This window comes from Mesitornis unicolor, unplaced genomic scaffold (genome assembly GCF_000695765.1).
Source record: "Mesitornis unicolor isolate BGI_N332 unplaced genomic scaffold, ASM69576v1 scaffold15834, whole genome shotgun sequence".
Lineage (NCBI taxonomy): Eukaryota > Metazoa > Chordata > Aves > Mesitornithiformes > Mesitornithidae > Mesitornis > Mesitornis unicolor.
In genome coordinates, this window is record NW_010179547.1 from 3,603 (window position 1) to 19,700 (window position 16,098).

General features: G+C 57.1%; 1 protein-coding gene across 1 annotated transcript in view; it reads right to left on the reverse strand.

Moving 5' to 3' along the window:
• LOC104539332 (zinc finger protein 609-like) overlaps window positions 1–13,403 on the reverse strand; it is a 16,495-nt gene extending 3,092 nt beyond the window's left edge. Inside the window, 3 exon segments of the mRNA XM_010182828.1 lie at window positions 1–1,253; window positions 1,653–1,740; window positions 13,178–13,403. The exon segment at window positions 1–1,253 is cut by the window's left edge and continues 11 nt beyond it. Of these exon segments, the coding sequence (XP_010181130.1) occupies window positions 1–1,253; window positions 1,653–1,740; window positions 13,178–13,403 (1,567 nt within the window).
• Window positions 13,404–16,098: the final 2,695 nt, after the last annotated feature.

Genomic DNA, 16,098 nt, shown 5'->3' on the forward strand with positions numbered 1-16,098 from the left:
CCTCGCCTTTTGTCCCCAGGTCACTGGATTCCCCCCGGAAAGGGCTCTTGCCTTCCTCCGCTCTGCAGGCTTTGCCAGGAGTCAAAGGGTTTTCTACCTCCTTGGGCTCCTTCTTCTTCTTGTCCTTCTTCTTCTTCTCCTTGGAGGGGGTGAGGGCAGGGTTGACTGCGAAGGGCTCTCCCATCACCGTGGGCTTGGGCTGGATGGGTTTGAGCTGAGGGCTGTTGGGCATGGTCTGGACCACGGTGGTGGCAAGGCCCGTGGAGGAACCAGGGGTGGCTGTGGTGAGGGTGGCCGTCTGGAAGGTGTAGATCGGCTGTGGGGGGATGGCTGGTGCGATGGGTCTGGTGGACTTCAAGCTTTTGGAAGGCATCTTCTCTGGTTTAGCACCAGGCACCTTCTTTGACTTATCCTTATCAACACACCGCTTCTCCAGCGAGTCAAAGCCATCGTTACTCGTCTCATCAGCCACCAAGGGACCATCCTCAGAGCCATCGTTGGACAGGGCACCCGGGTCGGTGTCCCCTTCCCCACCCAGCTTCTTCTTGCAGGGGACCTTGGCGCTGAACTTGCTGGACGGGGAGGGACTGTGGGGTTCCATCAAGCGCACCTTGGGGGTGGCCGAGCGAGCCGGCGAGAGCGAGCCCTTCTGAGAGACGGCAGCGCCGTTGCAGCTCCCGATGTCCGCGTGCAGGGAGGGCTCCTCGCCGTACTCGCTGTCCACGTCTGCCTCCAGCTTGCTGTCGTCATCCGTGTGCGCGTGGGCCTGGTGGTACTTCAGCCCGTTGATGTGCTTGTACTTCTTGTTACAGTTTGGGTGGGGACAGTCGATGAGGATGGGAGAGGGGCAGTTTCGGTCGAGGACGGCTGGCTCCACCTTGACCGTGGCAGGCGGCACAGCTGCCGAGCCCATTGAGTTTGTGCGGATGCGTTTGCTGCCCTTGGAGTCCTCTGAGCTGGAGTTCAGCTCCATGTCGGAGAGGGGTTTGCTCTTCCGCTTGGTGACAGAGGAGGGACTGGCCTTCACATCCTCGGCTGTGCCGCCGGACGGCGTGCGGTGGTCCGAGGAGTTCTGGCTCCCCCGGCGCCCTTTGCTGTTGGCTCCCGCCCGGGTCTTGCTGCTGTTGCTGGTCCCTTTGCTGTCTGAGGCAGCGGCCGCCTCGTTGACGGGTGTGTTGCTGTTGGGACGCATGCGTTTGCCCCTGCCCCGGCCGTTGCGCATCTCCAGGTCGCTGGTGGGAGAGTCGCAGAACCTGCCGGGCAAGGGACAGGGAGGTTTTAATGGAGAGACGGCTGTGCACAGCCATCACACCGTCCACGCTGCACCGTGGGGACCCCCTTCCTCCCCTCGCTGTCAAACCCACAGCCTTGCCTCCCCCACCACTCCAGGAAAGAGGAATCGGCATGAGAGGCCCATCGGCAAATGCTCGACCATCTCCAGTCTCCTGGACGAGGGAGCCCATGACCATGGGTGGCATAGAGCCACAGGAGCAGTTCAGCTGGGCAAGGAGGAGACTGTGGCCCCAGCAGCAGCCCATGGGCACAGAGCAGAGTGCAGCGGGTGCCGCAGGGGCCGTACGTGGCTGGGTTTGCCCTCTGTGCCTGAGTGAAGGGGGCTGAGACGGCGCTGCCGGACCCCACTGCTCGCTTACCGGGGAGGCGCCCAGTCGTGCTGCGTGCAGTCCAGCAGCGTCCCCACGTACGTCTTGTTCCTCCAGGTGACGTTGACCACCAGCATACCTGAAAGGCGAGCGAAGAGTCAGGCAGGGCCAGGTACGACCTCATGGTGTCTCGCCTGGCACCGGGCATCGGGACACAGGGGGATCTACCCCTCAAGATAGGCAGGAGGAAAAATCACAGAATCACAGAATCGCTCGGGTGGAAAAGAACTCCGAGATCATCATGTCCAACCGTTCCTGTCTACCCACTAAACCATATCCTTAAGTACCTCATCTACCCGCTCTTTAAACACATCCAGGGATGGTGACTCCACCACCTCCCTGGGCAGCCTGTTCCAGCTTCTGACAACCCTCTCAGGAAAGAACTTCCTCCTTCTCTCTGACCTGAACCTCCCTTGGCACAGCTTGGTGCCGTTTCCCCTTGTTCTATCCCCCATCACCTGGGAGAAGAGACCAGCACCCACCTCTCCACAACCTCCCTTGAGGCAGTTGGAGGGGGTGATGAGGTCTCCCCTCAGCCTTCTCTTCTCCAGGCTAAACAAGCCCAGTTCCCTCAGCCGCTCCTCATCAGGCTTGTTCTCCAGAGCCCTCCCCATCCTTGTGGCTCTTCTCTGAACACGCTCCAGAATCTCAACATCCTTCTGATAGTGAGGGGCCCAGAACTGAACACAGCACTCGAGGTGCAGCCTCACCAGTGCCAAAAGCTCAGCTCTGGGCTGGAGGAAGGCTTATGTTGTGCTTAGGGACATGGTCTAGTGGTGGACTTAGGGCTGGTTCGATGGTTGGACTCGATGATCTTAAAGGTCTTTCCCAATCAAAATCATTCTGTGATTCTATGACTCTAAGGCAGACAAGGGGTCTCGGGCTCTTGGGAGAGATGAGACCCCAGGCTCTGGGCTGGAGGGGCACCAAGATGAGAGCTGGAGATGCCTCCTCATCCCCTCTCTTGGCACGGCTCTGGCCAGCAGCCACCCAACCTCTCCTCCTTGAGCTGCTCGACGTGATTCCCTGTCTTCATGGGGATGCTAAAACCAGCAACTCCCAACGGGCTGCAGGATCTGGGAGATGTGAAGATCCACATCAGCTCCACATGTGCTCAGATAGGGTAGGGATGGCAATCTCTGGGGTGCGAGGGCTGGGAACCCCCCGGGGGAATTGCAGGCAGCCCCCAGCAGAACTGTGGACCCCAAGGCGGAGCTGCAGATCCCCAGCAGGGCTGTGACCTCCCTGTATAGCACTGTGAACCCCATGGTGCTCTGGAAAAGGCTGTCATTGCCACTAGATGGCAAGCTGAGTTCAGCATCCCCATGCAGGCGACCACCCCAGCAGGAAAACCCAACCCTGGGGGAACAACCTTCATTCCCCTGCATCACTTTGCTCCCACACCCCGCCCAGGATACCCATCAGCCCCAAATCTCTGCCTGGAGAATCATCCACGGGGCCACACCACCTCCTGTCATGGAGCAAAGGCATCGGGCATTGGGAAAACCTGGTGGTTTCAGTTCCTTCACGCCAGGTCAACAAGAGAAGCAAGCCTGGCTCACAGCCGTGCCGAGGACGCAGACCCTCAGCATCGCTTCTTGGAGGCGGGGGGATCTTTCACAGCATCATTCAGCTCTGTGGGTGTTTCCTCGCCGCCAGAACTAATCTGACTGGGAGCGGAGCCGGTTGCGCTGAGAACATTTATCTGAGCGAGGTAAAACTCTGGAAACTCGTTTGTGAGGGTTGATGAGCGCGGCGAGATCTACAGGGGCGCAGCCCTGGGAGATGGATGGCGCTGAGGGAGCCTGGAGCAGCTGCACCTGAAGCACACGTATAAATCTCAGCCCGTAGCCCCCGCTGTGCCATGCCAGCAGCCAGCTGCAGGCTTCGGGAGGATGATATACGGAGCCGAGGTCCGACACGTGGGTCTCCTGAACTGAAATGCAGATCTTCTCTTTCCCCTTCTGCTGCTGGAAAACGCTGGGTGCTCCAGGGGGAGCAGGCTGTGGGAAGACACGGCTCCAGGACACGGCCAAGACCTACGGCCGGCCCACCCCAGTGAGCAGGAGAGGCCAGGTCCTTCCTTCCAAGGAAGGTGCTGGGGATTCGCCTTAACATAAACGTGGCTGGGATGCGATGCTGGAGACAATGTGAGGTAGAAATGAGTGGAAAAACAACTGAAGGAGCCCGCAGTCCCATGCAGGGAGAAAGATGAATGCTGACCACAGGCGTTCACCCCTCCTGCCTCCTTAACGTGGCTTTTTTTGGCAGGCAGGCGCCTGTGCTCACTTTCCTTAAAACCTAGGGAAGCTGCTGCCACATCTCACATCCCAGCCCAAACCCCACGTCCCTAGGACACCTCCGTGGACCAACCACGAGACGCTCCCAGGAGCCTGAGAAGGACCAAGTGCTGCCAAGGCACCAGAAGCTCCAACCCAGACCCCATCCCAAGGACCAGCTCATCCCTCCCAGCCACAGGGCTCGGAGGAGCGGCTCCCCCTGCCCTTCCCACCACACAGCCAGCGCGGGTTCAACCCCTCTTTGAAGCCGGCAAAGGCCAGGTCCTGCTGGAAGTCGATTGCACTACAGGCCACTGGAGGCTTTTGCGCATCCTGGTGCTGACGTGCGATATTAGAAAGGATGTGCTGGCATTTTTTTCTTTTCTTCCCCTGCCGCCACGATCACAAGAGAGAGATGAAAGACGAAGGGGCGAAGCGAGCCGGCACGCAGCCGTCCCTCCCTCCCTTCCCCGTTGGAGCATCATCCCTCCATCATGCACCAGCCTATATTTAACCCGCTGCAACCAATCATCCCAAATCCCCTCCTAATCCTCCAACAATAACCCAGGACAATTTAAACCCCAGGGATAGATCCTAAGCAGCTTTTTTTGCCCTCCGTGTCCCCCTCCCGCAGCAGGATGATGACCAGGCGCACACAGGGCAAGGGTGGGCAGCGAGGAGGCAATGACCTCACATCCCCAGGGCTGGAGATGCTCTTGCAGAGGAGGAATCCCACTCAGATAACTCCAGCCCCACCTGGTTTCACGGGAAGGTGACACCTCGGATGCTCTTAAGCAATCGATACCACCCAAACCTGGGTGCAAACTGCTCAGCACCTCGGCCATCAAGCGTTAACATCGCTACAGAGTCGCACCCCGTCACGGAAAATCAACGTCAGGTTGACGGTGCCAGGTTGCTGTCTAGGAAGACAGTGTACGAGATTATCCAATTTTACAGGATTAAGAGATGAAGGGAGCTGGGGAATGCACAAAAGCACCACCTCATGGTCTCCAGGTGGGTGCACCCAGCTGGTGGGGAAGTGGGATGGACAAGGACAAGGCTGCATGAAGTCCTCCATCCCAGCGCAGCCCTAAATTAGACCAGACTAAGCCTTTCTGATGGATAATCCCTGCTGGGGTGCAGCTCTTCCATGTTAAAACGTAGGTGATGGCATCTGCTTGTGGATTGGGGCTGTGAGCACCAGGAGCCATCGCATCGCCCGCAGGGCGCTTGGGTGGGACCTGGGTCACACTTCCCCCCTTTGCAAAGATGAAGCCCAACCATGAACATCTCCACACCCTACTGAGAGACCAGGGAGCTCTCACGGTTCATTGCACAGCTCAACATCACTCAGCCGAGATACTACTGAGCTGTCTGTAGCAAGGCCAGGTCCTCAAGCATCCTGGGGACCAAGGAGATGTTACCTCTGCAGTTGGAGAGGACAGCTCTGAGAGCTCTGCTGGTTTTCTACCCATGTCGCGGTGCATGAGATCTCCACAAGGGAAAGGGACAACAGCCGGGGACATTTCCCACCCCAAGGAGAGGCAGTTTGCCTGCAGATCCCCAGATCAGCTCAGATCCAGGGTCAGTGTAGCCCCACATCCCATCTGGACCAGGAGGAGCCGGGATCTATCCTGCACTGATCCTGCTCTGGGGCACCACCAAGCTTCCACTACCTGGAGACATTCAAGGTCCTTCTTCCATTAATTCCTCCTTCAGCTGCATCACCTTTGGGATGTCCCAGCTTTGCCATAAATGTCCCACATTTGCTCACGTGCAGGGAGCCTGGCCTGACCCATAGTGCCCAGGCTTTAGGACACAACACCAAAAGATCTTGCATGGCCACCATGCACCAGCTCTGCTGCTGCTTCCAGAGAGCAGAGGACACCACGGTGCTGGGGATGGCCAGCACAAGGACCACCTCACTCAACAGTTACCATCATGGGCAAAACAGACCCGACCGGGGAAGTTACTTTAATTTATTGCCAATCAAATCAGAGCAGGATAATTAGGAAAAAAACCCTCAAATCTGAAAACACCTCCTCCTCCACACTGCTCCCTCCTTCCCGGGCTCAACTTCACTCCTAGCTCTTCTACCTCCTCCCCACGAGCGGGACAGTGACTGGGAGTCTTGGCCAGTTCATCACACGTTGCCTCTGCCGCTCTTTCCTCCTTGCACTCTTCCCCTGCTCCAGCGAGGGGTCCCACCCACAGGACAGAGTCCTCCACCAGTGTGGGTCCTTCCCCCGGCCTGCAGTTCATGAACTGCTCCAGCGCGGGTCCCTTCCTCAGGGTGCAGTCCTTCAGGAATGGACTGCTCCTGAGTGGGTCCCCCACAGGTCACAAGTCCTGAGAGCAAACCCGCTCCAGCATGGGCTCCTCTCTGCATGGATCCAATCCACAGCTCCTGCCAGGAGCCTGCTCCAGCGCAGGCTTCTCACGGCATCACAGCCTCCTTCAGGCATCCACCTGCTCCGGTGTGGGGTCCTCCATGGGCCACAGGTGGATCTCTGCTTCACTGTGGACCTCCATGGGCTGTGGGGGACAGCCTGCCTCACCATGGACCTCCATGGGCTGTGGGGGACAGCCTGCCTCACCATGGGCTTCATCACAGGCTGTAGGGGAATCTCTGCTCCAGCGTCTGGAACACCTTCTACACTTCCTTTTCCACTGACCTTGGCAGCTCCAGGGCTGTTTCTCTCACATCTTCTCACTCCTCTCTCCCAGCTGCTGCACAGCATGTTTTCCCCTTCTTAAATACATTATCGCAGAGGTGCTACCACCATTGCTGATGGGCTGAGCTTTGGGCAGCGGTGGGTCTGTCCTTGAGCTGGCATGCACTGGCTCTGTCCGACATGGGAGCAGCTTCTGGCATCTTCTCACAGAAGCCACTTCTGTGGCGCCCTCCTACCAAAACTTTGCCACACAAACCCAACACAGTCTCCCTGGTAGGGTCAGAGGGACCATCCCATTAAACCACCATTCCATAGGATCATTTCCTTAAACCATGCAGGGATGGATGCTCGGCTGGTGGATCACTGTCACTGGCCATCTAATGCCTTGCTTTCCAAGGGGCAGGAGGGCTACAAGAGGGGCCCTGGACGCTGGAACATGGAAAAAGCAGCAGGAGAACCTTCAGCTTGGGTCATACCAAGGGAAAAGGGGTCAGTAAGGGTGTGTTTGTGGGTCCTGGTGACCAAAGTGACTGTGGGCAGTCACACGCATCACTTGGTGCTGATTCCATGGGAAGGGCACTTAGTTCACCAGGACGTGCTGAACACAAACAACACCCGCTGCCACGCTCCTGCCCAAACGCCACATCAAGTGTCCACTTTTGGTCACAGCAACGACGAGACTATGAGTGAGGTCCTGGCATCACCCTGCCAGAGCATGGCCCGTCCCACTGTGAACGCACTGGCCAGCCCCTGTTGAGACTGGGGACCACAGCTCCTTCTCCATGGCATGAAGCCCATCCAGAAGACGCCTCCAGGATTTTGAGGACGTTATGGTCAGTTCATCACATGCTGCCTCTGCCGCTCTTTCCTCCTTGCACTCTTCCCCTGCTCCAGCGTGGGGTCCCACCCACAGGACACAGTCCTCTTCCAGTGTGGGTCCTTCCCATGGCCTGCAGTTCATGAACTGCTCCAGCGTGGGTCCCTTCCACAAGGTGCAGTCCTTCAGGAATGGGGGGCAGAGCACAGCAACAGCACCAAGCCCTCTGCGAGCAACCTAGACCTCCATCCTCACGCTCTGGGAGAAGGGAAGCAGAGGAATCAGAACCAATTTAGCTCCCAGGGCTGTAATCCAGGGCTCGGCAGCTCAAGGAGGAGCCCCAGCTGGTACCACCTGGGGCAGCTACAGACGCGCCTTCAGGAGACAGATGCGAGCGATGGTCCTGTCTGGAGAAGAATATTGCTCACCTGGCGATAAAACCGCCTCCGTACAAAGCCGACAGATGCTTTGAGAGCGATAAGCGGAGCATTAGCTCTCCTCCGGCTCCCCGCGCTGTCACACCAGCAGATATTAGACACGAAGCGGTGGTGCTGGGGGAGCACTGGGGAATGATGAATAATAAAGCTCCGCTTCTCTATGCTGACACGCAAGCAGCCGCTGCGCCTGGGGGGTTTGCAGCCTCGCCATCCATCAGCGAAATGGGAGGAGGGTGCAAGGCAGCAGCCCAAAACACCAGCAACCCTTGCGGTGCTGGCGACAAGATGCCCCGTCACCCAGTGGTGCTAGATGATGCTCCCATGCAGAGCAAGCTGCTGGATTACTGATGGGAAGATGAGAGCAGTCACAGCCACGCTGTCACGGCTTTAGGAGGTTTTGGAGCAGCGCGCTGAGCCTGCGCGTTTGCTCAGCAACCTTGGAGAGGATTTACAACCGTCCGTTACTTTGGGAAATGCCATTAAAGCAAACAAGAAACCCATATTCCCGCTTCTTGCCCTTGCTGCATCAGCATTAAAAACTCACCTCCCATTCCTAGCTTTGTTACGCACAGCTACGAATACCAGAGCGTGGACGTAGGGAATGCTGTACCCCCTTTGAAGCCCCACAGCCCACCCATAGGCAGTGCAACCTTGGCACATCCCCCCTTTAAAACATCCCTGGAAGAAAAGAGCAACCAGAGTTGCCAGCAGTGATTTAAATGCGGTGATGTGGACAGCAGTGATAAGCCTGCCCTTGTGGTTAAGCCTCACCTTCCCCCTTTCCAGCTTGACTTACTGAAAAGTTAAGCCAGCTCCTCAAATGGGAAGGGATTGGGTCACTTTGGGGTATTTTCCTGCTTTGCGCAGATTCTCTCCACTGACTCCTTGCCTGCACTAGTGATGGCAAGGGGTTCATATCCCAAAGATAAAAGCCACATAAGGGGAATTAAGCTTCTCCACCAAGACCAGGACCACGTTTCCCTGAAACACAGACTTCCCTACACCAGTGTCCCAGAGAATCCCCCTCCATCCACAATTGTGACTCCAATTGCGACTTCCAACGGCAATCGCAATTACAGGCAATGGCAAGGCAGCCAGTTCAGCATGAAAAGCCATCAAATTCGGGGTCAGACCTCCTCACAGTTATGGTAAAACCTCCCAGTCTTTGTCCTCACCCTTCCTCATCCTCTCCCAATCTACTGCATTGCTTTCCTGCTCCAAGTGAGGACGTGTCCACGCTGGCGCCCGCAGACCCCGAGGATGCTCACGCTCCATGGTACCCTCATGAGATGTTTGCAAAAGCGCAATCCAGACACCCACCGTGCCACATTCATCGTAGCTCGAAGGGTTTGCGTGTCAGACGTCGGCTCATTTGGGTTGCAAGTGGCACCAGCGTGGTGCTGAGACCCAGTTCGCTCGCTGTGAGCGCATAAGAGGAGGTGACGTGCTCCGAGCCAGGTGACACTGGCTCTGCTGAGGGGGACAGAGGAGACTCAGCAGCTAACGAGGCAGCAGACAGAGTGATGCTTTCCGGTATAATTAGATCAGTTAATAGTTCCTGCAGATCGAAACCACACCTAACAGAATTAGAGGAGCTGTCGAGACAGCTGCTCCCTCCAAAGGCGTTTCAGTAAAACACATTCCCCACGCAAGACAGGCTCAGCAAGGGGATGGTGTCACCAGCGTGGCTACAGGAGGACGCATACGACCGCTGCCTGCCGCCAGCAAGACCAGACCTCACCCCAGCACCAACCTGGAGAGGGGTGGAGCAGACAGACCACGAGCTCCACACCAGGCATGGTGCCTTTGGCAGCGATCAGGGTCTCGCAGCAGGTGTTTTAGCTGGGGGATAGGATGAAGCCAGTGTTTAAGGCAGGAGGGACAACATGGGGCTCCTTGGAGCTTCATGCTCCCACCTCGGATGGGTCAGCTCCAGCTCCTCTTTCCGAGGTCTCTCCAGCGTGGTCAGACTTTGGCTTTAGGAGCCTTTCTCCCTGATTTCACAGCCCCATGACCAACCCAAAAGCCATTTTCTACAAAAAGAGAGCTCTGCTTGAGGAACCAAGTTACCTTCCTCTACCCAGCCCCACAGGAAAGGACATTCTGCAACCACCCAAGCTCAAGCCCAAATATGCTTTTGCTGGCACACGCAGAGCAACGCACAGCCCCTTATCTCGGTGCCACACGCCATTAACACACAGTCAGGGGAAGAGCAGCTTGCAAAGAGGCCCACATTGGAGCAGTTACTGTGGCACGTCCAACACAAATCCAGTTCTCAAGGAGGCATCATGCTGCCAAGAAGAGATGCCCGTCTCCTGAGAGGCTCGGTGGGAACCACTCACAATGCTGCCTAGTGGCGAGAGGCTTGCTGAGACCCAAAAGTGCCCGCAGTGTCCCGCTTTGGGGAGCCAGGACATGGGCAGGAGCCACTGCAATTCTGTGTGCCAACTGCTCCGGAGGATTTGGGGACGTCGCCCCTAGGGAGAAAGTGGCTGCTGCAGTTGAGCCAGCGAGCTCCTCTCCGCCATGGGAGAGGACACTCGTACCAAGTCAAGCGTGGCAAGAAAGCTTTTCAACAAATCACTGCGCCAGATCTCCTGCAATGAAGCTCTCCCGCTCCTCCGCCTGCTCTCATTAACCTGGTGGGATCCACACATTGCGATCTGTCAGTCCTGCAGCAGCAAGGGTCCATCACGCTGCTCCTGCTGCTCCGGGGTCTTTCTGAGTGGTCCAGCAAGGCTGCAGCATCACAAGGAGCAGGGGGAGAGATGGATCCCTCCCGGTGAAGGTGCTGAGACCCCACTGGGGATGGTCTCCAGGTATGGGTGTGCTCACTAAAAAACCTCGTTTGGCTTTGTAGACATGCCCTGGGTGTAACTTTCTCCCTTGTATCCTTCAGGAGATGGGAAATGCTCACTGCATACCTGTACAGTCCACAAGCTCCAGCTTTGGACAGCCAGCTCCAGCATCTCCTGCAGCATCCCAGTAATGATGGGAAGGCAGGAGAGAGATGCCAGGCAGGAAACAGGAATGGTTTCACCCTGACCTTTTACTCGAGGACGAGAGATGCTATGACAGGAGCCAACACATGCAGCAGACCAGAAGTGACCGAAGGCCACGGTGGGATTTGTCTTGTGCAGGGCTGGCTGTAAAAACTCATCGCTCCCAGTGGTGGCAACCAAGCAGCAGCCATCGGAGCAGGACCTTTGCACGAGTTCATCGAGTTACTGCAAACTAAATATAGCCAGGCTGCAGGAAATTGCAGGGCACCCTTGAGGCACGCTCCAAAACAGCAGCTGCAGAAGCGAGGGGTAATGCGGACGGACAGGCAAAAAGGCCACAGAGCTTTGCGGTGGGGTGAGGAGCAGGAGCAAAGGGAGGAGAACCAGAAACCACTCCCACGTCACTGCTTCTCAGCCAGGATTTGGGGACGACACGGATGTTTTTTCACTCTCTGCCTTGAAGATGCTCCATTTGTCTTTCCTGGCATGGCCACTCTGCCCACCACAAGCCTCTTCTCCTGCTTTCCACCCAAAAAACCCCAACCCTACAAGGTCCAAGCTCTCATCAGCTTCGTCACTGCCCACGGAGGTCTCTTTGCTGGGATTTTCAGCAAACTCTGCAGTTCTGGGGCTTCTGAGTTGAAAGAAATCACACCAGAATGGCACACTGGTGGGGGGCTTAGCGTGAGGCCCCAAAAGCGGAGGGTGCTGATGCTCCTCTGCACTGCTGCACGTCCCAGCGCTCAGCCCAGCTGTGTCTCAGGCTCCCTGTGCTGAAGGCATCACATCTTGCAGAGCGATCAGGCTCTTTGCAGACACCGAATGAGCAGCACCAGCACGCTGGTGTCTCAGCAGAAAACCTTCTGCATGTTTTCTCCAAGAAAATCTCCCCGTCAGAGCCCCCAGCCCCAGGGGATGCAGAGCAGGGCTCCTGAACGCTCCTGCTCTGTGTTTCCTTGTGCTCACCAGCAAGCCCAGCTCGAAGAGGCTCCTTGGGCCAGACTGCACAACCCCATGGCTTCCTCCTGCCTCGGAGCTGCAGGTCCCGGCTGCCTCCATCTGGATGAGTTTGTGCATATTGAACAGACAGTGAAGAAGAGAGGGCAGAGAAGTGTGAGATAGCTGAAAGTCTCCTTTCCAAGCAAGCACATCCCAGTGTCCCCAGCGCACTCCTCTTCCCAAGCAGCTCATGTCACGACACTTTTCCCAGCAGAAACAGTTCTGGTGGTCAGCAGCTCCACAGTGGGGGCTATCACAGCACTCGCAGGGTCAAAACCAGTTTCCCAGTAGGGAGTGAGGGAAGGCAAACAAGGCCCTGTCTCCATCTTCCCAAAGCACAGGGTAAGAAGGGAACCCCCCTGGCAGCAGTAGCAGCTCATGGAAACGCGGGTTCAGTTCAGCTTCCATTGGAGATAACAAAGACGGTTGCAGTGAGGAGCAGCCAGAGGATCAAGGCCAAAAGCTTCATTCCCTGCACGCAGCAGCGATGGAAGAGCAGGAGCAGATGTCCAAGAGCAGCCCTTGGTTACCTGGCTGAGGTGAACCATCAGCCGGCCACCACCGGCTCTGTTTCTGCTTCCAGATCCCAGCTGAAGCCAGACATGAGTATGAGGAGCTTGTCCTGAGCCTCCCAAAGCAGAAACCTCCAGCATCCCACCAAGGCTGGAGGGAAGGCCGGGTTCCAGTGCTCGCCACGGTCCACTGAGCCACGTAATTCATCCCTGCGCTACTTGGCAGAACCCCAACAGCAACAAAAACCCTTCAAAGGACCTGGGAAAGCAAACCAAGCTGTGCGCAGATGAGACCAGCTCCAGCGGAAAGAAAAAAGGTTGAATTGGCTTGGCAAGAGAGACGAGGGCCTGATCTCCCGCAGAGTTGATTTTGAAAGCTCCGCTGGGGTTTTTGAATCCAGCAGGAGATTTCTGCAGCCTCCCAGGGTTTGAGCGTTTTTTCTGTGACAGACCTGCAGGTTGCCAAGCAGAAACGAAGTCAACTCCATCGAGTTCCCGTGCAGCCTGGCACGGCCGTTCCCCTGGCACCTCCAGAACAAGTCAGCTCTTGCAGAAAGGCAGAGAAACGGCAGCTTAGGCTTTCACCAGCTGCATGGGCAAGGGGATGACACAACACATTGGGCTGACGCAAGTTTTGGCCCATTACTCCCTTTACTGGACAGATTAAGGGCTCCTCTGTGTCCTGACCACCCAGGTGGTGGGAGGAAAACTCAGGATGCACCAACGCAGCAGGGACATCCCCCTAACTCCAGAATGGTATTTTAGGAGAGCACAGAGCTCTCTGGTGACACTTACCGTCCTCCGTCTCTTGCCAGACAATGCCCTCCAGGTTCACGCTGGTCCCGGGCTCGCAGGGGCCCAGGCACTCGGGGTCGGTGGCCAGGGCCACATCACAGGTGTTGACTCCCACCGAGCGGGTGCGTACCATGATCTGCTCGCAGGGCGACGAGATGTCGTTGTTAACCACAGGGACCAGGAGGTGCAAGGGCAACACTGCAGGCGTGGAGACCGGAGACTCCATCTGTGAGGAAGCAGAAACATGCCGGTCACCACCAAGAATAGGGGAAGGAGAGCAAGTACCAACAGGTATGCACATTCCTGGAGAACCTTCTCAATGCCTGTGCCAGCAGGCAGCTCAAGTCCCACCCCGTTAGAGGACAAGGATCTCGCTGGTCTCTCCCACCCAGGCGTGTCTGTACCCACGTAACCCCAAAGAGCCGGCACTTCGTAGTCACGTAGATCACACCCAGAAGTCCCACCACAGGAGATATCTGCTCCCCTGCTGAAAGAGCTTGTGCCAAGTTCCCTCCGCAATGGCTTCTGCCAGCACAACCATCGGTCAGGATGCCTTTTGGCTACTGCTCAGATGTTAACGCAGGCAATGACTTTGGACCTGATAGCTCATTAGAAGGAAAAAAAAATTACAGGTTTCGGCTCCACTAGCAGGACAGGACGAACGAGCAGCGGTCTCCCTGCAACATCCTCCTCCTCCCAGATCCACCCCGTGACCACCTGAAGACGCAGACATCCAGTTCATGTCCCTCTTTTCTGCACGAGTATCCGCTTCAGAGCCCGGTGCGAGCCAACTGGGTGCCAGCCATCGCGCTCTCCCTGCACACAGAAACCGCATCTCACGGCCAGAGCTGGGCTTGGAAAGCCAGCACGTCAACGTGCCAAGCAAAGCCACGGCCAAGTCACCCGGCCACTGACGAGCCAAGGTCCTCAGCCGCTCTGCCACGCCAGCAGATTACAGCAGTGTCAGGAGAAGGACGGGTGAGGGGCTGAGCTTGCTGCTGGCCAAGGAAAGGGTGAGGTCGAGACCCTCCTGTCCTGCGGGGTCCATCAGCCAAGGCAGCCACAGCCATCCCCTCACCTCAGCTGGCGAGGATTCGGGGCAGTTTTGCAGCCAGCTGCTCCTCCTCTGCTCAGACCTCCTGTCCTCGCCGTTGATGATCTCGGTAAGATACTGAGTGACCTCAAAACAGAAGCAGTCTGAGAAAACCGATCAAGTCATCAGCAAGCGCTGACCTGGGTTTAGGTTTCAAGCAGAGGAAGATCCCTCCAGAGCACCAGCTCTACACTGAGATGTCCTCCTCAGCCTCTGCCGAGGAGAGATGATCGTGACCCTGCAGAGGCTGAGCTTGCTGGTCACCACACGGAGGCGGAACACCAGCCCGCAGCCAGTCCAACCTTGCTACTGGCTCTCCTTGGCCAAGACTGCTGACACAGTCAGCCTCTCAGCCTGAACTAGCATCCTGGTCCTGAGCAGCCCCAAAATTATCGGATGCTCTCTTGCTCACGCATCTCCATCCTTTCAGCAAGATAAATAACCCCAGAAGCCTGCGTGTCCAACCTCGTCTGCCCCGTGCAGCACGGTGCCCAAACCACCGCGAGTGGCTGGAGCATCCCATCTCCCCGCCAGCTCACGACCCCGCAACGCCTTCACGCATCCTCAGCAACACAAACAGAAGCAGAGAAGGTGCAAGAGGCAAATCTTCAGGCAGAGAAGCAGAGAGGAGGAGATCACATCCACCCAGTGACTTCTGCCTGCAGGAGAACACAATGCAACTACTCCCCGCACGCCTGCGTCCCTCTCCTCATCCTCCCACGTCCATCCCCTCTCCTGAGAGTTCGTCAGAGTGCATCCGCTCCGCAGAGCATTAATGATGGCCTGGAGCCACTGCTGGACCACAAGGTCCCCTCTGCCAGCAGCACAGCTCATGCCCCACAGCTTTTTTCCCCATGCACCACTCCTGACCTCCCACTGGCAGGACCAGCTCTGCCCCAGGAGCCAGTCCCAGCTCTCCATCATCACCCACCTCCGAGGCTGCCCCATGGCCGTGCCCCAGCTGCATCCCATGGGATTTGAGAGGGATGGTTTTGGCATAAATAACTCCCAAGAGCCAGCCGGAGAAGAGGGCTGTGCTCCCGCAGACACATCACCCCCCCAAAATCCAGCAACTCCACCCTGCGCATCTCGGTGGATTCAGAAAGACGGTCAGAAGAGGCATGGGGCTCCTTTGAAGGGGCTCAAGAAAGCAAACCACTGGTAAACACCTCATTTTGAAAGTCCTCAACAACAAAAGTGCCGGAGAGGAACCAGGCAGGGCCAACGGGCTTTGGTGGGCGGCAGCAGCTCAGCCCCACTGCCCCAGGAGCGAGGACCTGTGGGTTTTGAAGCCCTTCAGCTTCCTTCCACTCTGCGCCAGAAACCACAGCACAGCGCAGGAGCATTTAATTACAGTTCCAGCTCTGCTAATTATCGCCTGGTCACATTTGTAATCTGCATTACGCCACGGTGCATAATAAGCAGCTCGCCGAGATCTCTCTAATAAGTGAGGCGGCTCGATGGGATTTCATACTTCCCCCTGCACTGGAACCAACACAGCCTCGGTTAGCAACCGCAGGGAGATGAGCACACCCGCACCCAAAGCTCGGGAGCGAAATAAAAAGGCCCAGTGTGGCTCTCCAAGGGCCTGGGCAGGAAGGGAGCCACCTCGCTGGGACACGTCCAGAAAAAAGCCAAGAGCCACACTGGAGGACAAGGCAGATGGATCAGTCCCCGAAATCAACCTGTCCCCCCAACCCCCGTGTGTGTCTTATCTCCCGGTGCCACAGCTCTTCACAGAGCAAGGTCAGGACATTCACTCACTGGTGGCTGCGGGATGGCGGGGGAGCCGTCGGCAGGGGGCCCGCTACCTCCGGCGACGCACAAC